Below are 20,008 nucleotides of genomic sequence, written 5' to 3'. Positions count from 1 at the left end.
AGCCAGCCGAGTGCTAGCCACCGTGCAAGTTGCAGGGCCAGCTGTCTCCTTTGGTCTTTATGACCCTGTAAGGCAGGAATCATCCCATTTTCCAGAAGAGCAGACTGAGTCTCAGAGAGTGATGTGATCTGCCCAAGGTTATACAGCCCTGTGGTGGGTGGGGCGGAACCCAGGGACTGTCCAACCCCAGAGCCCACTCTCCTTCCTCTGATGCCCACAGCCTCTCTAGGGATGTCCTCCCTGACCCTGGAAAGCTGGCTCACTCAGCCGCAGCCCCCCAGGGGCCACCTGGCCAGGACATGGGTAACAGATGGTGCAGCTGGGGCACAGGCCATGGGCACCAGCCCGCCGGGCCAGCCAGCTGGAGGAGCAACAGCACCAGAGGAGGCCGATGAGGAGGCCGGCAGAGGCTAGGAGCAGCGAGGAGGCCAGCGCCACCCCCTGCAGCCGGGGGCCTGCGGAAAGAAAGAGAGTCCACTCAGGCCTCAGCCTGGGCCTGCTGCCCCCATCTGTCACTGGAGAGGGACAAGTGTCATCTTGGTGAGAGGAGCGGGCGCAGGTGGTAACCAGGAGCCATCTACCTTCTGGAGCTGCATCCTGTCCTGCAGGGTCGCTGCTTGCTGGAGGACTCCTCCCAGCTGCAATCCCCAGGGGGCCTGGAGACCCAAGAGCTGGGGAAAGAGTCAGGGGCTGGGAGGTACCATCGGCCATCCTCCCTGCCTGGCTGGGCACCGGAGAGGGACCTGCAGTGGGAAATAATAGAGCCAACACACAGAACTGCCCCTTCGGGGCCTGATTATGTCTCATTTAGTCCTCCCCAAACCACCTAGAGAGTGTTACTATTTTCATCATACAGATAAGAGAAGTGAGGCACAGAGAGGTTCAGTCACTTGCCAAGGTCACACAGCTGAAAGTGATAGGGGTGGATTTAAACTCACAGTCTAGCTCCAGGGGCTGAGGTTTCTGAACAGAGCTACTTCCCAAGGAGTATATACATATATTGAACATTTCCTGTGCCCAAAGAACCACACTCTGGGCTGGGGCCCTTTACCCACAATGTTTCACTCAAAGTTCATGACAAATCTGAAGGTTAGGCTTATCATGCCCAGTTTACAGATAAGGAAACGGAAACATAGAGAGGTTGACTCTTCTACTAATTCGACTAGTATTTTTCCATCATTTACTATGCCCAAGGCAATGCTCTAGGGACAGTCAGCAAAACAGATGAAAGTGTCTTCATGGAGCTGGCATTTTCGTGTGAGGAGACACAAAACACAAATAGTACGTCAGATGGAGATAAACGAAGCAGGGAAAAGGTCAGGACATGCTGGCGAGCAGCAGGGTTGCTACTTTTTCTAATTGTGATAAACTATACAAAATCAAATTTATCATTTTTACCATTTTTAAGTGCACAGTTCAGCAGCATTAACTACCTTCATATTATTGTGCAGCCATTAACAGCATTCATCTCCAAAACTGCTTTCATCTGGTAAAGCTGAAACTCTGTACGCATTTAACAATAACTCCCCATTCCCCCTCCCCCCCAGCCCCTGACAACCCTCCTTCTACCTTCCGCCTCTATGATTTTCACTGCTCTAGGGGTCTCATATAAGTGGAACTTATCCTTCTATGGCTGGCTTATTTCACTTGGCATAATGTCCTCAAGGTTCATCCATGTTGTAGCCTGTATCCGAACTTCCTTCCTTTTTAGGGCTGAATGATACTTCATTTTGTGGACATACCACATTCTGTTTACCATGTTTTTCTTTCAATGGACACAGGGTTGCTACTGTTAAGTAAAGGGGTCAGGAAGAAGCTCACTGAGAGGGTGAAGGTTAAGCAGAGACCCGCAGAAGGCAAAGGCATGAGCATGTAAATCTCGGAGGAAAGCTCTCCAGGCGGAGGAAAGCATGAATGCAGAGACCAGAGGCAGGACCAGACTGGAGCGTGGAAGGAGCTGCAGAGGCCAGAGTGGAGGAGCCAAGGGAGCTGGAGAGCAGGTGGGAGGTGACCGGCCAGGTGACGCAGGGCTGGGGTGGCACCCCTGGGAGGCTTGCATGGGCTGAGTGAGGAGTGTAGGGGGTTCTGTGCAGGAGTGATGCAATCCGACTTGGTGTTTTTAAAGGCTCCTCTGGCTGGGGAGCTTAACTCCCTTATGTGTGGGCTGCATGTGGTGACTTCCTTCCAAAAAGGACAGTGTTGAGAGAGGACGCAGAAAGTGTAAAAGCGGAGAAACCTACAAACACAACCTCAGCCCAGTGATCCAGGCCAACATCAGCCTCATTACATCATGTCAGTGATTAACTGTGCTGGTCGGGCGCAATGTGATGTGAATGGTACTTTACCTCTTTGGTCTTCCTCCTGATAACCCATCACTCCACTCTCATCACGAGGAAAATATCAGCCTAAATCTGACAATGTGGATGGGTGGGTTATGGGCTGAGGGGAAGAAAGGAGGATGCAGGGGGGACTGTGGATCACGAGCTCAGTTTTAGGCAAGTTAACTCTGAGAACTGCCTACACATCCATGTGGCGATGCCCAGGAGGGAGGTGGTTATGTAACTAGAGTTCAAAGACAAGTCCAGCTGGGGATACAGTGTAAAGGAGACCATGGAGAACAGGTGTGGCGGATGGAGGAGAGGATACAGGAATTGGGCCTCATGGCACAAAGCATAGTGTAAGGTAGCTAAGGAGGAACCTGCCTAGGAGACTGAGGAGTGGCTGGGGAGTGCAGTGTGTGGGACCCTGGGAAGCTGGATTTCACCCCCAGCCAGGTGCTTTTTTGCAGTGAACAACCTGTTCGACAGGACATGGCAGCCCTGGCTAGGGGTGGGACATTTCCAGATTCCTGGGAAGGATAACCCTGGGTAACTTAGTCTGTATCGTCTGTCCATCTACAGAGATCATTTCTGGTTATGTTACTCGCTGACTATAACCTTGGGCAAGTTATTTCTCCTCCTTAGGCCTGGCTTTCCCCATCAGTAAAATGTGGGAGTCCAGTTGGGTCAATGGTTTTCAAAGTAATTCTTGAGGATCAAACTCAAGTCTCTCCTTTGAGACATCAGTCAGCCAGGGCCTGGGCCCCACCATGTCCAGTTAAACAGAGCTTCTCTCTTTGTGATGCCTGGGTTCTCTGTGCAAGGGTCCATTTAGGGAAAGCTTCTACCACTAACACATTTGAAAGCAGCTGGATTAGATCATCTCAAGCATCATTCTCATCCTAACATCCTCTGATCATCAGGCAGTCTGGTCTAAACAGATTGCCCACTTCTGTGCTTCAACTTGCTCCCTCCTGCTGAACCCCTGCCTCCAGCCTCCCCTCTGAGGCCCTGCCCCAGGGAAGGGGAGTCAGAACCAGCCTCCATTCTAGCTGCTCAGCTGGGCCCAGGCCACACCCATCACTGACCTGTGCAGTCAGCTGGTGGCCTGGAAGCCTGGTCACTGCCGTCACCACAGTTGTCCATGCCCCAGCGATCACACACCAGGCTCTGGGGGATGCACCTGCCATTCCGACACGGGAAGTAGGCACCACAGGATCCTGGGGCTGAGAAGGGAATCATGAGATGAGGAGCGCAGGCAGCAAGAGATGTGTGGGTCTACAGTGAGGGAATGTGGGAGGCGTGAGCAGGAGAGGCTGTTTCTGTGTGCATACAGATGCAAGTATGGATGAGCATTTCATGGGAGACAGGTGTATCATCATGAAGATGATGATGGTGATGGTGATGGTGATGGTGATAATGGTTCCTAACATCTACTGAGTTCCTGTTCCAGGCCAGGCAGGGTTTGCATCCCAGCTCATGAAGTTCTCACAATAACCCTGTGGGGTCAATATTGTTACCAACCCCATTTGAGAGAGGAGAAGACTGAGGCACAGGGAGGTTTACAGGGAGGTTAGGTCACTAGCTCAAGGCCACACAGCTTGTATCTAAGCAACACAGTAGGAATTCAGTCCCATGATCACAACACTGTGGTACCCAGTGTGTGTAAGTATGTGTGAGCTCAGGGAACCTGAACACGCCAAGCAAATCCTCACTCGTGGCTCTACACCTGCCATCAGCTCAGCCTGGTGTTCTCTTCCCCAAGTAACTGCATGGCTAGCTCCCTTTAGGTCTCCGCTCAAATATCATCTCATCGGAAGGCCTCCCCTCACCTCCAAGGATTTAGGGTACAAATTTTATGTTTCCTCCAGTGCCAGAGACACTAATGGGGAAGAGCGAGAGAACCTAAAATCCAAAATTCAGACCATGCCCAATTCCAGGAAAGAAGAAAGGTGGGACTTGACTGAGACATGAGACAGAACGGGACACTCTCTGACCAGCTCAAGTTGAAGTGCTGTCCAGGGCTGGGCATGTCCGGGTCCAGCTCCTGGTGAACCCGTGTTGGCGCTCACAGCCCCTCATGTTCTTGTCTCAAAGTGCTCACAATTCCATGTTTAATTCTTCAGTCTGGATATTTTGCCAAAGAAGGCAATAAAGCTTCTCTGTGGTTTTGGAAACTGGGCTTTGGCAGCTCATCTGCTGTAACAACAGTGAGTGTCTCCAGCCCTGGGGGAACCTGCAGAGACTAAAGCCTTGACTCAGTGTCAGCAGAGGACAAACTCCAGCAGTTAAATCCCAGCTGCTCCACTTGTGAGTGCCTGCGGCACTTTGCTTAACCTCCCGGAGCCTGTTTCTCATCTATAAATATGAGAGTAAGAGCACTAGCCAGACAGAGCTGCTGTGAGGAACAGATGAGATGTGGCATGGGAAGGGCCAAAGGCAATGCTTAATAAGAGATTATTGTTAATGTCTTGTTAAATTCTTGCTCAAGTGGGTTTCTGTCACTTACAATCACGAGAATCCTAACTTGGCCCCTCTGCAATCATCTGAAAGGCTGACCTGGGAAAGAGGAGCCAGCGCATAAACATGAGTGAGTTGTATCAGTGTGCAAGACAGTATTGTGTGTGTCTGAGGTGTGTGTGTGATGTGAACCGTGTCAGTGTGCAGTTTGTGAGGTATGTGGGTTGTGTGCTACAGTGCCTGTGAGGCATGTGGGTGTGCAAGGATTTCTGTGCATGAGGTGTGAGTTGTGGACATGCGCAGTGTGTGTGGGTGGGTGTCAGGGTGTGAGGTGTGTAAGTGTGTGGGAATTGCGTGGGAGTTGTGTGTGAACAGGCGAGGGGGCTGGTATGCACATCCATGGAAGTCAGATTTATGGAGTTGGTTCTTGGGATCTGGAATGTCCCTTACTGTAACCCCAGAACCCTGACACCAAGTGTCACCTCCTCCCCTCTCTGAGGAACCAGCCCGTCCATTCTTGGTATCCCCAGGGCTCCAGCCCCAACCCACCTAACCGGAAAGAGGTGACTTCGCCCACGAAGTCCACGCGGGGCTGGCGGCCTCGGGTGACCAGACGCAGACCCAGAAAGTCCCCAGAGGACGCCACCGGAGCCGGGATGGTCAGGCCGCAGAGCGGGGCCCCGAGGGGCCGGGGCGCCTCCGGCGGGCCCTCGTAGAACTGCAGGTAGGACCCGAAGGCGCAAGGATCGGCCTGCCCCGCGGAGGAGGCGTCGGGCGCCGCCGGGGTCAGGCTGTAGACCAGGAAGAAGCGGAACTGGAAGCGGATCCTGTCGCCGGGGGCCGCCGCGCGCAGCCAGAGCCCGCAGTCAGTGTCCGGGGCCACGAAGTAGAAGCGGCGCGACGCGGGGTGCGAGCGCAGCAGCAGCCCGTCCCCCTGCCACGTCTGGCCGCACAGGTCCACCAGGTCGGCTGCAGCGAAAAGCACGCACGCTGGTCCCGAGGTTCCAAGCCTGACGCTGCCCGCTCCCTCCCCACCCACTCCCACGGTGTGTGACCCCAAGGGGGTCACTCACCCTCTCTGAGCCCCAGTTTTCTTGTCGGGAAATGAGAATAATTAAGCAATCTCAGACTTTTGGTGAGGATTTTAAAAAATTAATTCAAGTCCTCAATCTCTTCTTCAAAACCCCTAGGATATGTTCCAGAATTTTCCAGATATTAGAAAGATGGTATGATGCAGCCCCAAATGGAGTCTGCCACAGCCCTTCATGCTCAAACACATTTTTCTAGAGCAATCGTAGAGAACATTTTCCCTAAGTAGGACAAATAAAGACAATAAGCAGCCTCCTGTCAGTTCCAGTCAGGTGTTGCCAGTAAGTTAGTTTAAGAACACACTTTGGTTTTCAGAAAGTTTCTTATTTCGAAGTGGAAACCTTAAGGATCCTGGGCATGTGTGGGTTCAGTGCTTAGGACAATGCCTGGCATTTAGTGAGTGTTACAGAAGTGTTAGCTTTTAACTTATTCAAGGATGGGGTAGACACGGTTGAGCACCTGTCCCAGCCAACACCCATCCCGTGTTTCTCTTTGCTAAAAGACCTTTAATTTCCCTCCGTATCAGGAAGCAACATGCTAGCACCCTCTCCCCACCCTCTGCCCCCTCACTGGCCTAAACCAAACCTTGTAATCTTAATTCATCTTAATTCTATTTGCCAGATTTAGGGATTGGCATGTGATCTGATTCTGGCCGATGAGATTTAAAGAGAGGTTTGCTGAAGGTTCCTGGGAAACATTTACCTCCCTGATTTAACAAAAGTGGGGGAGGGGTTGGGGAGAACTGTGTGATGAGAAGCCCCTTTTTCTTCCTGCTTGAAAGAGGATGCAGTGCCCAGAGTTGCAGCAGCCATTTTGCAAGGATGAGGTCATGAGAATTACAGAGAAGTCCTGACACAGTTGAGCTGCTGAATTAACCATTTCTGGAATCACTTATGGCCACTCTTCTTAAGTGAAATAATAAATGTCTTTATGCCTTATGGTTTAAGCTCCATTTAGTTTGGTATATGTTACTTACAGCCCAAAACACCCTCACTCATACAGAGTTGTGAGGATTAATGAAATAAGATATAAGTACTCAAACCATCTCTGATTTTTATAAGGATAGAGAGGGAACAGGAGGTGGCTTTCCTGGTGCATGGTAGGGACACCAGTGGTGCTTGAGGACAAGACGGGATGTGGGTCTTTGGCGGAGAGTAGGGGCACCGGTGGTGCTTGAGGACAAAACGGGATGTGGGTCTTTGGGGGAGACATTCTCCATTAAGGCTTAGGATTTTAGAGCATCTTCTCATATCTGTGTAGACATACTAAACCCAGAACCTGCCCTGGAGGCACACAGGGCAGGGGGAGGTTTAGAGAATGGGTGAACTGAGCACCTTCTACATGCTAGGCGCTGTCTGTCTTGCATGGTTCGTCTCATCTTATATACACAATAATAATAGTCCCTTAAGGGGCAGGGACCTATTATTCTTCCCATTTTATTGCTGAAGAAACCTAGACTTAGAGGGTGAAATAGTGATGTCAAGGGTAGAAATGTAGGAAGAGGCAGAGTGAGCGTGTGAACTCAGGGCCTCCTGACCCCAAAGCCCACAGTGTTTTCCATTGCCAGACCCAAGGGCTGCCCCACCTGCCCCCAGACCCCTGCTTCCAGGTGACTTGGAGTTTGAGCCACCCAGAGGGGTTGGGGTGGACTTGGGGCTATCAGGTAAGACCAGGTACCAGGTCTCCCAGCCTCCCCCAACTCAAGGGATCCCAGCCCATTCGGGTGAGTGCTGACTGGGGAAACAAAATCTCTAAGGGTGGTGGGGCCTGAATCTCCCACCTGCCCCAGCCAAGCCCCCTCATACTCACCTGTGTGCAGAGCAGAGGCCATCAGGCCGGCTGCCCCGAGCAGGAGCAGCCTTTGGGGCAACAGTAGAGGACAGGCTTCCATCCAGGCCCTCCTGTGCCCAGCAATAAGGCAGACCTGCGGAATCCTCAGTGTGGGGTCTTGGGGAGACTGGGGTGTAGGGGCCCTGGCTAGGCCAGGGGAGAGGCTGGCAGGACACAAGGAGCAGGGGAGGCAAGTGCACCCATGCCTCTGATCTCTTCACAGTGATGTTTGTGCTCCCCGTTCCGGATCCTCCTTCAGATCAGGATTGTGTCTAGGGTTGCCATGGAGATTTGGGGCTGGGGCTGGAGCCTGGGGAGAGAAGGCGGGGAGGATGTCTGCTCATCCCCTGCCAGACAGGAACCAGGAAACTCAGATCTGGTTTAGCTAGAAGGCTTCTGGGACGGAGACCCATAGCCTCAGAGAGCTGCTGCCTTGCTGGATAAGCTGGTACCTTACGGTTGAGCTTAAGGGAGGCCCAGGACACCAAAGGTTCTCTCTGAGGGCCTAGGGAGGCAGCAAGTGGTGAAGGAGCCCTGGACCAGGAGTCGGCTCTATAACAAAGTATTCCTGCCGCAGGGCCTTTGCACTCACAGTTCCTCTGCCTGCAGTGCTCTTCTCCCATAGCAGTCTGGGGCTTCCTTCTTTAGGTCATTCAGATTTCAAGCTCGCATGTCACCTCCTCAGACCACATTTCCCTGACCACTTCTCAGTCTGAATCAGTGCTTACCCTCCTTGTCACTCAATCACATCTCCCCAAATTTATCTTAGCACTCACTGGAATTATTTTGCTTATTTATATCTATCTAATTGTATGTACTGTCCATTGGCACCCATAAAAACTGTGTTCCATGAGTGTCTTGATCTCTGAAGCCCTCGGCCATAGCACAGTGCCTGGCACAGAGCAGGCATCCAGGAAATAAGAATATATGTGTGGCGTTGAGCAAATGGTCTCCCTTTTTCTGCATTTTACGTCTTTATGTGTAAAAGAAAGGGCTTGGATCGTTTTGGCCTTTTTCAAAACTTGCTATTAGTACAAGAATTTTTTTTTTCAAAAGGCATCTTATGTAGAATCTTAATAGATAAAACTGAAACTTTTCAAATCTCAGTTTCTCCATCTGTAAAATGGGATAATGATATTTCCAACTTCATAGGTATGTTATAAGGAGTAAGAAACTTGAAACAAACAGGGTACTTAGAATAGTGTCTACCACGTATTAAAGTGCCCAATGCCTGTCAGGCCAAATGATGACTCTTAACATCATCATTATTTAAATAGAGGTCTTCCATGTTTCAAGTCTCCAGTACCAACATTTGAGACGCCCTCTCAGAGTCCAAGGACTCTATCGTTAAAACCACTGGTCCCACTGCTCTCTAATGCTCTCCCTTCTAGAGCTGACATTTGATGTAACCTTGATATCCTACCGCATATGATATCCAAGGCTAGACCTTGGGGGACTCCAAGAAGACTTAAGTCTACCTTCGGCAGGAGTGGATTTACCATGAAACTCATGAAGCTTACACTTCAGGACATATTATTTGCATGGGATTATAGATTTTTATAAAATTTGCAAAAAGTAAGCGATTTTAACCACAATCATTTCAGATTACTATCTCTTTCCACCGCAATCTCCTCCATCACATCTCTCTTCATGTCAGATGGCCACAGCCATTTTTGAAATCCGGCTGAGGAGAGGTGGCTTGGGGATGTGTATAATTATGGGGTCTTAGCTCCTTCCAGGCACAGCTTTATGATTTCTAAATGCCCCAGAATGCCTTCCAAAAATACTCCTAATGCCCGCTGTGCCATCTATTCTGATGTTGTGATGTGAAGATGCAGAACCAGAGATCATTATTATGCCTGGCCTCGGTGGTGGGAGGTTATTGGAGGAGAAATAAGGTTTGAAATACATGAAGCCAGAAGCTATTCCATGGAAAATCCTTTGAAATATTAAAACTCACATAGGTAAGAAATTTGATAGAGTTTATCCTAAGTTTGACAACAATCCTTAAGAGAACAATCTTACTAATAATTGCAAAGCTGAAGAGAAAAAAATCTAAATGATCACTAACAAAAAACTAATTCTGTTTAATCTGCTAAAGGAAAGCCTGAATCATCGTTTTAGACCTGTTATAGAAAATATCACACATTGTTGTCACATTTGTGATAAAAAGGGGTGCAGCCAAAAAAAGTAAGGAAAAAGTGTTATAGAAGAGTGTTAGGCAGATGATTAGTTTAAAATATGCTATTATTTTGAATTTATATTGTTTATGGTTTTTGTTAGTTTTTTAAACTCTAAAAGTTGCCGCGATTTCATTGGCTGTGAATAGAGTAGCATATACATCTCATCTGTATTGACCAAGAGCCAAGTTCATAAAGGCAAACTGTCCTGGTGTAACCGAGCAGGACCCTATGAGGCGTTCCTGGGACAGCCCCTCTCCCCTGTCCTCCCTCTGCCTCTTGTCTATAGAAACCTTTAGCCTCCTGGGCCTTCCCCAAGTTCCAAAGAATACATTTAATCAGAGGGGTAAGAAAATGCACTAAAAAAGGAAAACAGTCAAGCAAGACAAAATAATAACAGTTTAGTCATTAAACAAAGTCAAGGACCTTTAGTTTCTCCTCAAGGACTACAGATAATATTCTGAGCCATATCCTTTGAGCTGTTTTGCAGTTACCCAAACCTCTACCAACTGGAAGAAATTAACTGTATGCTGCCCACAAGCACGTAAACCCCAGACTGGTTGGAACCAGAAGGCTGATGATGTTGACTCCAGGTGACCTCACCCCAGCCAGTCAGAAGAATGTCCACGAGCTGATCACACACCCCTCATCCTGTATTTAAAAACCCTTCCCTGAAAGCCACTGGGGAGTTCGGGCTTTTTGAGCACTAGCTATGTGCACTCTTTGCTTGGTACCCTGCCATAAACATTGCACTTTCCTTCACCATGACCCCGGGTCAGTAGATTGCTTTCCTGCACCCAGGGAGGGGACCCAATTATGAATCGGTAACACTGGGGCTTGCCCATAGATACTGTGTGATGGGATATCTGCAATCTGCCATGAAGAACTGGCTCTGTGGATATTGTAACAGACATGCCATTTGGAAAAAGGATGGGCTGGAGAAATTGGAATCTTTATCCAGCTTGCCTACGGGAGATGAGCCGTGTCTGTAGACCAAGGACAGGCTGAGCTGCACTACTTGCTCAGGACAAGAGATGCTTTACCGAGGCATTATCCAGGACAGGATGTGCATGGTGGAAGGTGCCTACCATCTGGGTGAACATAGCGGGTCTTCTTGCTGCGGTTTGTCTTCTGAAACATACACTTCAAACTTTTGTTCATCCCTTCAGAACAAGATGGAGAAAGATCTCCTTGGTAATGCAAAGAATGAAGATGATTAATAGCACTTGTGCTTCCTGACACTGGAAATGTCAGCATGAAGAACTTGCTTTGAGAGAAAACTAGTATTAATGAAAGTGCAGTTTGGTCTAAAGCAAGTTCTTCATGCTGACATTTCCATTTCCTAGGTAGCAAAAGGTGTGACTGGAATGGAATGGAATAAGTCTTATGAGAAAGCAGAGCTTTTCTTTGCAGGTGTTTTGAAGGAGTAATTAGGCAATTAGCAGTTTTCTTTAAATTCTTTGAAGATGCTAAGCCCTGATAGAATGCTCTGGGATATGGGTTTGGAACATTTTGTTCTCAGGCTTTACAGCAGTTTCTGTTTTCCCCTGTAGCAGGTGGAAAGCTATCCTGGCCTAATGGAAAGGCAGAGCACGTAATCAGAGCACAGGTTACATGTCGTTGCCCACACAGCTTTGCTATTTAGGTGCTCAAGTTCATTTTCTCAACTAAAAAACAATTAAGTATTGTTACACTTTGTAAAATAGTGTTTGCCCCCTGACAAGATGAAATCTCACAAGATCTAAAGGAAAGTTTACCACCTGCCTTAAAAATTATAATATGCAAAACAACGGGGAAATTATAATATGCATCAGTTATTCAGATTTAATACATAGAACTAGACATTTCTACTTGTAAATAGCAGTAAATACACTGGTAGATGAAGCATGAGGCCAATGAGACAAATTTAAAGAAATTTTATTTTTCTCTCAGTACACAAAGTTGGTGTTGCTTTCAAAGTCAAATATAAACCTGTCAAAGTACTTTTGTTGGTTCCTTAAAAGCACCAGGGAACAAACTGATGTCTCCCTGAATTAAAAACTTCATGTAAATTCAGGAAAAAAAAAGTTGTTGGGATTTTTTTTTCTTATCCTAAATAAATACTCATTTTGAAACCTGGTTTTGTGTTTACAATTTCGTATTTTTAAAGAGGGCCCTCAAACTGTCTGTGCTTCAGGACCCAAAAACCTGGCCCTCAGGCAGCTCTCAGCCTGGTAGGGGCTTCAGATTAAACAAACAAACAAGCAAATAAATAAAAACAACCTTTAAATAAATTCCAATCTTAACAGGAACATGAGGTACCCTGGGAAGTCAGGAAAGGCTTCCCAGAGAAGGGCACTTCTGTGTTGGGCCTTGAAGGATGCATAGGACTCTCCATGCAGAACTGTATTAAATGTAGTAATAGTAACTTCCTGGCCCTTTGACTGGGCTCTGTGCCTGAAACATCCCTGCTTTTCATGAATTCCATGTAGACCTTTTCATATTTCTAGCAACCACTTCTTAAGTGTTTACAACACTCCAGTCACAGGCTGTAAGCTTGTCACATGCTTTATCACACATAATTGTCACAATGAACCTACAAAGAGGGCATGCTTATGAGCCTCATTTAAAGGATGAGCAATCATGGTACAGAGAATGATAATATATAAGGTTGGTAAATAAGGGGGTAGAATATTTCCCCAGGTCCCATTTCCTAGCTCTGTGACCCTTAAACAAGTGACTTACCCTCTCTGTGCCTCAGTTTTCTCATCTATAAAATAGGGACAATACTAAATATCCTACTGTATTGTTGGGAAGATTAAATTAAAAGAAGGATGTAAAATCATTTTTCAAATATCCCTGACATCTGTTTCCAGCATTGGAGATACATTATGGAACAAAATAAATGAGAATTCCACCCTTGCTGAACTTACATTCCAGAGAAGGATAAAGGACAAAAATGTATGGTGTGTTGAATAGTGATAAATATTAAGAAAAAAAAAACATAAAGCAAGGCCAGGAGATGTGAAATGTCAGAGAGATGTTGCAATTTTGATAGGATAGCCCGGGAAAGCCTCAAAAAAAACTGTCTTTCAAGAGCTGAAGAAAGTGAGGGAACCAGTCATGCAGTTCTTTTAAAAATATACTAGGTAAAGGGAATAGCAAGTGCAAAGTTCCTGAGGCAGGAGCATGCCCAGCACAAGCAACAACAGTGTGGAGTGAGTGCAGCAACGTAGAGGATGAATGGAGATAAGTCAGATCATGTAGGGGCCTCGAGGTTATTTAGGGACTTTGCCTTTTTCTCTGACTGAAATGAGAACCATTGGGCAAGGCCAGATGCTGCAGGACCAGACAGGAGATTATTTTAGTAAGTCTAGAACTGATGGTGGCCTGAACCAGGATCGTGAGAAGTAGTCAGATTCTGGACATATTTTGAAGGTACAGCCAATAGGATTTGTTGACAGACTGGACTTGGTGTGAAGGAAATAAGATGAGTCAAGGATGGCACCCTGGGACTTAACCTTAGCATCTCAAAAGATGGAGTTGCCATAACTGGGATGGGGAGAATAGTGAGAGGAGCAGGGCAGGGGGAGGATGAGGAGCTCAGTTTTAGACACGTTTGGATTAAGATGCCCCTTGTCCATTTCGGTGGAGATGACAAGTCAAGGTTGGGTCTCCAAGTCTGGGGTTCAGGAGGGAAGTGTGAACTGGGGATATAATTTGGGGAATAGTCAGCACGTGGATAATATGTAAAGCCACAAGACGAGGCGAGACTGCTGCAGGAGTGAGCATAGAGAGAAGAGGAGAGGACCAAATGGCTTGGACAGTGCCTAACCCTTCTGGGGAATTCAGTTCGTACCCATAGTGCTAGAGAAAATGTCCACTAGGGGGCAGTCAAAGCCAACATGAGGATGAGGAATGAGGAAACGTGAAGCGCACTCTAGAAACTGCCCCTGGGAGGCTGCAGGATGCTATCTATTCAGCTTAAGGGCCAGAGATGATGGCAGCTCACCAAGTACTCAGCATCTTGGGATTGAGGCGTCAGTCTCGTCACTACATGTTTCAGATAACTCTAGAGAAGGACAATTGTCCCACCCAATCAGCACACCCTTATTATTCTGTAGGATGGGTGAACCAGACTGGACATTTCCAAGGGCTCTTTCCCCTTAGCTCTTTGAGTCCTGGATATGGGCTGATGTTCCTGCATCAAGGCTGTCACTTCTCATCTGTCAAATTCTTCCACGCAACTTACAGTTTGATAAGCTACTATCAAATAACTATTCATTTATGACAATTCCAAGCCTGGTTCACTCCAGAAAAGCTCTGAGGCAGGTATAATCATCTCATTTTATAGATGAAGAAGCCAAGTCCAGAGAGATTAGGAGCCTTGTTCAAAGTAGCCCCGGAAACAGGAGGCAAAGTTAGGTGCCCATTTCCAAGGGTCTCGGGACCCCATTCTCTTTCTATTACATCATCCCACTTTGACTTTGAGTCCAAAAGTGACTGACTGGCCCTGCACTAGGAGCTTAAGGATAGGGGTAAAGGACACACCTCTGCCTTTAAGCAGCTCAGGGCCTAGGAGACACTCACAACAAAAGTACATTTCTGCATTATAAGAGACAGGGCAGAGGGAACACAGCCTCTGCTGGAGCAGAGAACATGGAAAATAATAAAATAATAAGAACTAATAAAATGAATAGCTAATAATTTATTAACAACATTATTATTAAGGATAAGTTAATCATAATTTACTGAGTGCTTTCTGTTTGCCCGGGACCGTTGTCATGCATTGGCTCATTTGCTTGTCACAATAATGCCATGAAGTAAGTACTATAATCATCCCCATTTTACAGATGAAGATGTTGAGACACAGGGCTACTAAGTGTAACTTGGAAGTGGGGAAGCAATCTGGCTAACCAGAGGAGGAATTTTCTGAGCTGAAGTCTGGGTAGAACCTGGCCAGATGAGGAGAGGGTCACCAGTGTCCCAGGCAGACGGAGAAGCGTGTACCAAGTAGAGAAGGCTTGGGAGAGCCCACTGTTGTAGTTTCTACCCTGAGAAAGTGGCCCCTTCTGGTCACAGTGGACTCAGCTCCCACACAGGCCAGGCATGGCATGAAGATTCAATTCACAGCCAGAATGCGCAGAGTTGGAGCTTGAATTCGGGGTCTTGCTGACTTCCAAGTCCATGGTCTTTCCAGGATAACAATGTTAGGCAAGATTTGTCAACCCTGAGTCCTGTGGGGAGATAGTTCTTCCCTTTCCATGATCCACATTTTAGCAAAGGTTGTTAATGCCCCACAACACAAAATTCAAAGATGAAATAATGAGATCAGAGTCATTTTTACTGAACTAGAGAAAGAAGACATAATGAGGTGAACCTAAGCCCTAACAAGTCATTAGAGGGGCCTGAAGAAAAATGAAGAGTGACAGCAGAAATAAAAATAAAGTGAAATATAATGTGCAAAATAAAACAAAATGCACAAAAATTAGCATGAGCTCTTATATAACACATTAGAAATCCCTGAAAGGATCTCTATATATCCAAGAAAATAATGTCTACCATAGATACTAGTAATATGTTTTTTTGTAATGCTAATATCTCCAGGTCACCAGATCACTGAGCCCAATTTGCAATTACTTGGTAAGGAAAACAACAGACATTTCAGAAACTACCTGGGATGTACAAATAGCCTATTACCGGCAAGGATTTGAGAATGTTAAATTCCCTTAGACTTTATTACATATGTATCATAGGGGCAGATTGAAAATATACAATAACTTGAACAGATAAACTCATAAAATATTTAGAATTAAAAGGATGGACAGTTGCCTACCATAAAATTGTAGAAGGGAGTAACTTAGTTAAGATTTTAAGTAAAATCTGGTCATTAGAGTAGAATCAATTAATGAACAGATAAAGGACATAGCCTAGGATTAAAAAAAAAAAAAAGTAGCCCTGGTGGGAAGGGAAATAGCTCAGTGGTAGAGCACATGCCTAGTATGCATGAGGTCCTGGGCTCAATCCTCATGTATCTCCATTTAAATTTTTTTTTAAAGTAGGAAAAAAAAGAAAAAAATAGCCCCTAAAATTTTTAGGATTACTTATTTGCCTATTGGAGAAAACATATTCTATGTTAGTCTTTTATAATATATCAAATCATTAGGGAAAAGAAGCCCAAGACTTTCCAAAAGGGTCAGAGAGCAGACATCCTCAGATGAACTAAAGAGGGCAGTATGGCATCATCACCCTGAGCACCTGCGTCACTGGAGAAGACAGACTGCAAGGACTCGTGGACACGCAGATGGGTCACTGTCAGTTAGACTTTGAGAATCAGGCAGCGTACTATTTCGGCCTATTAAACAAAGATATTTTCTTTTCTTTTTTTTCCCCTCTCCCCCTCTTTTATTGACATATAATTGACTTAAAATATTATATGTTTTATGTATATAACATCAACATTTTTATACATTGCAAAATGATCACCACGATAAAGACATTTTCTGATAGAGAAAACTAGCCCAAAAGGAAAAAAAAAAAAAAACTGGTTACATTCTTTATAATGTAAAGACTGTTGGTTACCCCAAAATAAGAACCAAGTTACTCATCTCAGCACAACCTAGACTCAGTCCTGACCAAACCTACCAAGTCCTACTCATCTAAAATGGAAATGGTTGGGGGAAGGTATAGCTCCTGGGTTCAATCCCCAGTACCTCCTCTAAAAATAAATAAATAAACCTAATTACCTCCCCCCAATAAAATAAATACATTCAAAAATAAAATGGAAATAGTATATAAGGGAAAGGACAAAGCAGGGTCCTCTGTTGAGGAGGCAGCATCTCAGCCTTGTTAGACCTGCCCCATGAGCGGAGAGGGCAGGGAACATCTCAGCCACCACCCTGGAGATGCAACCTCTTCTGAGCTGGAGCTGGGGCTGTGCCAGTGATGTGATGGTTCAAGGATGGCAGTGTCTCACTTACACCAAAAGGGATCAAATGGAAAGCAGCAGCCTTAATTTCAACCACAGGGGACACCCTGGCAGATGGAGGGATGAACAAGTCAGCCCAATATGATGATGAATTATAATCAGTTCAGTTGCCAATAAGTCATAGCTTACAGAAAGGAGATCCTAAAGTTATCTTGAGTTCTGATCCATGGGCAGTAGCCAATGGCCTGATAATTTGGTGCTTAAAGTGGAAAACAAATGATTGTCTAATAAACAGATAACCAGTATGGAGAAAACCAAAATGAAGGAATATGCATCAGGTTTGACAACCTTACATATTAGGAGACCATGCCTTAGTACCCAGAAAGACAAAACTCAAAAAGCAAATTCTTAGGAAGTAGATAAATTAACTGGAAATATAACATCAAAAATGGTTAACTGACAAAGTATTAGCTAGATGGGTTCCCCAAACAAATGGACGTTTGGGCCCAAACTCATCAATTAAATGATCAAGGGAGAGAGTCCTAAAACAGCACGTGCTTAAACATTGTCAAATCTGCCCACCTTTTCCCATATTATTTGACAACAGAAAAGGGGGCAAACAATCCAAAGAGCTAGCAGAGGGTTAATCTGGTGGGTAGACTACATCGAAGCCATGACTGAGTCACAAGGGAAACAGAAATGCCTGTAGAAGTTACTTCTTCAGGACTGGGATTTGCATAGATGCTAAATCCACAATACCAGACACCTGTTAGTGCCTCTGGAAGTGCCCAGACCACAGAGTCAAACCAGGCAATAAACTTTACAGTAAAGAAACTGGTCTAGGCCAATAAGAAGGAAATCATATGCCTCATAGTCCTACAGCATCAGGAACGGTAATAAGTTTAATGAGCTACTAAGGAAAAACCTAAATCCAGAGTAGGTAGGAAATAAATGAAAGATTGAACAGTGTTCTGATAGAGTAAGTCATCCAAATTACAAAATAAACAACTATCCTGACATCCTAGAGCTATTCAAACTGATACAGGAAAGGGGGGGGGGGCGGTGAGGATCCTTGGATTCCCTCAGGAAAGAATTCAAGAGACAGCCATAGGCTGAGTAAAAGTAGATTTATTTAGAGAGATGTACACTGGTGGAGGTGGGGGAGTTAAAGAAAAGGTGGATACACACTCCACAGAGTGCAGGCTGTCTCAAGGCAAGAGAGAAAGCCACCATGAGGTACCCTGTTGCTAGTTTTTATAAGCTAACAAGTGAGAGCTTATTCCAATTACTATAGGGAAGGGGCGGGGATACCCAGGAACTGGGCCAAGGCCCTCTCTTTGACCTTTTACAATTAGCTTCAGAACTGTCATGGCACCTTGGGTGTGGGTGTGTCCTTCACCATGCTAGTACATTACAATGTGTATAGTGAAGCCCAAAGTCCACTGGAGGTGGAATCTTCTGGCATCTTGGGCCTCCAGGTCTACTGGGAGTTGGGTCTTCCACCATCGGGGTACTAATTGCTGTGTCATTCCTTTAATAGCTGTGTTCTGCCCCCTCCCCTCCTGTCTCAAAACAATATAACCTACTTGAAACCCAGCAGGTTTGTCCCCCATAAATTAGCCCCCTAATGAAGGCTTTTCAGAAAAAAGGCTTCAGCCTCCTAGGCCTCCTCAGAGTTCCAAAGGGCAGATTCAAACAGTTGCTAACCAGGGAAGGGAGGGAGCATAGAAAGAAAGGAGGAGCAGTGAATAAACAATAGTGCAGCCTTGGGGCAGGGTCCTAGTTCCTCCTCAAGGGATATGCATAACAATATCTTTGAGGCCTGATGCTAGAACTAAGCACCCCCCCCCCACACACACACACAGATGGAGGAGGGTAAATTCAGGCTGAGGACCAGGTTCCTAGAATGCCACCCTGTTATCTCACCATCAACCAATCAGAAGAAAGTCACACATCCTGTAGCCTTCACCTCAAATTTTTTTCACCCGAAATTTTGTCTTTAAAAACTCTTACCCAAAAACCATCCAGGAGTTCAAGTTTTTTAAGTTCTAGCTGCCCATTCTTCTTGCTTGGTCCTTGCTAGAAAGCTTTTTCTGCTTCAAACTCCAGCGTTTTGGGTTGTTTGGCCTCATTGTGCGTCGGGCACATGAACTTAGGCTTGGTAACACTATAATCAAGTTTAAAGACATTAAACTTAAAGATTATGGGGGAATAATAATACAAATACAAGATACTTATGGCTTCTCTTTCAGAATAGAAAAGCGTTTACATTGACAACTCTCAGTAAGTTTATTATAACCATCTGAATTATCTGACAGTGTGTACCCAGTTTTCCTGTAAATAAACTGAACATAACCTAACAAGTGGATGTTATGAAATGGAGCAGGACCCTGTGGTGACCTCCCAGGTCCAAATCCTTTCCCTGTCCCCCTTCTCTGGTCTGTAGGAAATAACCCTCATTCAGCCTCCCAGGCCTTCCTTGAGTACCTAAGGGCAGATTCAAACAGTTGCTAATCAGGGAAGGGAGGGAGCACAGAAACAAAGGGAGACCAGTCAGGAAACAATAGTGCAGCCTCAAGGAACAGACACAACAGTATCTTTGAGTTCTTCTGCAGGGACTAAGGCCCCCACCCAGGTGGAGGATGGTAACCTCAGGCTGGGCCCAAGATTCCTGGAGCACTGCCCTGTTACCTCACCAATCAGAAGGAAGTCACACCCTGCAGCCCTCACCCCATATTTTGCCTGCTTAAAAACTTCTCCCCAAAAACCTTTAGGGAGTTTGGGTTTTTTGAGCAAAAGCCACCTATTCTCCTTGCTCGGCCCTACAATAAACATTTCTCTGCAACAAACTGGCATTTTGGTTTGTTTGGCCTCACTGTGGGTCAGGTACACGAACTTGCGTTCAATCACAGTCACAGCCTGACTGTGAAGATGATGAACACCCTGTTTGGATCAAACAATCATCAGATGCAGATCATGGACGTTTTACGATAACCAAAATACATCCTTTTAGTCCACCTAAAACTGTCATGAGAAAAAAAAAGCAATGGTCCAGTTTCACATGCAAGGAAAGAAAGTCTTGTGACCCCCTCAGATGACACAGATGAGGTCAACATGATCTCAAGGGATCTCAAATGGGGAAACTCACCCCATTCACTCAGAATAATGTCAATAGAAACAGAGCACCCACGTGGGCCCGTGTGGGCCTGAGACTTAAAACGTCA

At 46.1% G+C, this 20,008-nt stretch overlaps 1 protein-coding gene across 1 annotated transcript; it reads right to left on the bottom strand.

Moving 5' to 3' along the window:
• Nucleotides 1–30: 30 nt before the first annotated feature.
• LDLRAD2 (low density lipoprotein receptor class A domain containing 2) lies at nt 31–8,008 on the bottom strand. Its single transcript, XM_032495399.1, has 4 exons — nt 7,677–8,008; nt 5,328–5,747; nt 3,407–3,544; nt 31–743 (listed from the first exon to the last, which is right to left on the bottom strand). Exons 1-4 carry the CDS (start codon nt 7,756–7,758, stop codon nt 226–228), a joined length of 1,158 nt encoding a protein of 385 aa, XP_032351290.1. The 5' UTR covers nt 7,759–8,008; the 3' UTR covers nt 31–225.
• Between the last annotated feature and the right edge of the window lie 12,000 nt (nt 8,009–20,008).

Source organism: Camelus ferus, chromosome 13, assembly GCF_009834535.1.
Source record: "Camelus ferus isolate YT-003-E chromosome 13, BCGSAC_Cfer_1.0, whole genome shotgun sequence".
NCBI classification, from domain to species: Eukaryota; Metazoa; Chordata; class Mammalia; order Artiodactyla; family Camelidae; genus Camelus; species Camelus ferus.
This window is presented reverse-complemented; position numbering and strand designations above follow the sequence as displayed.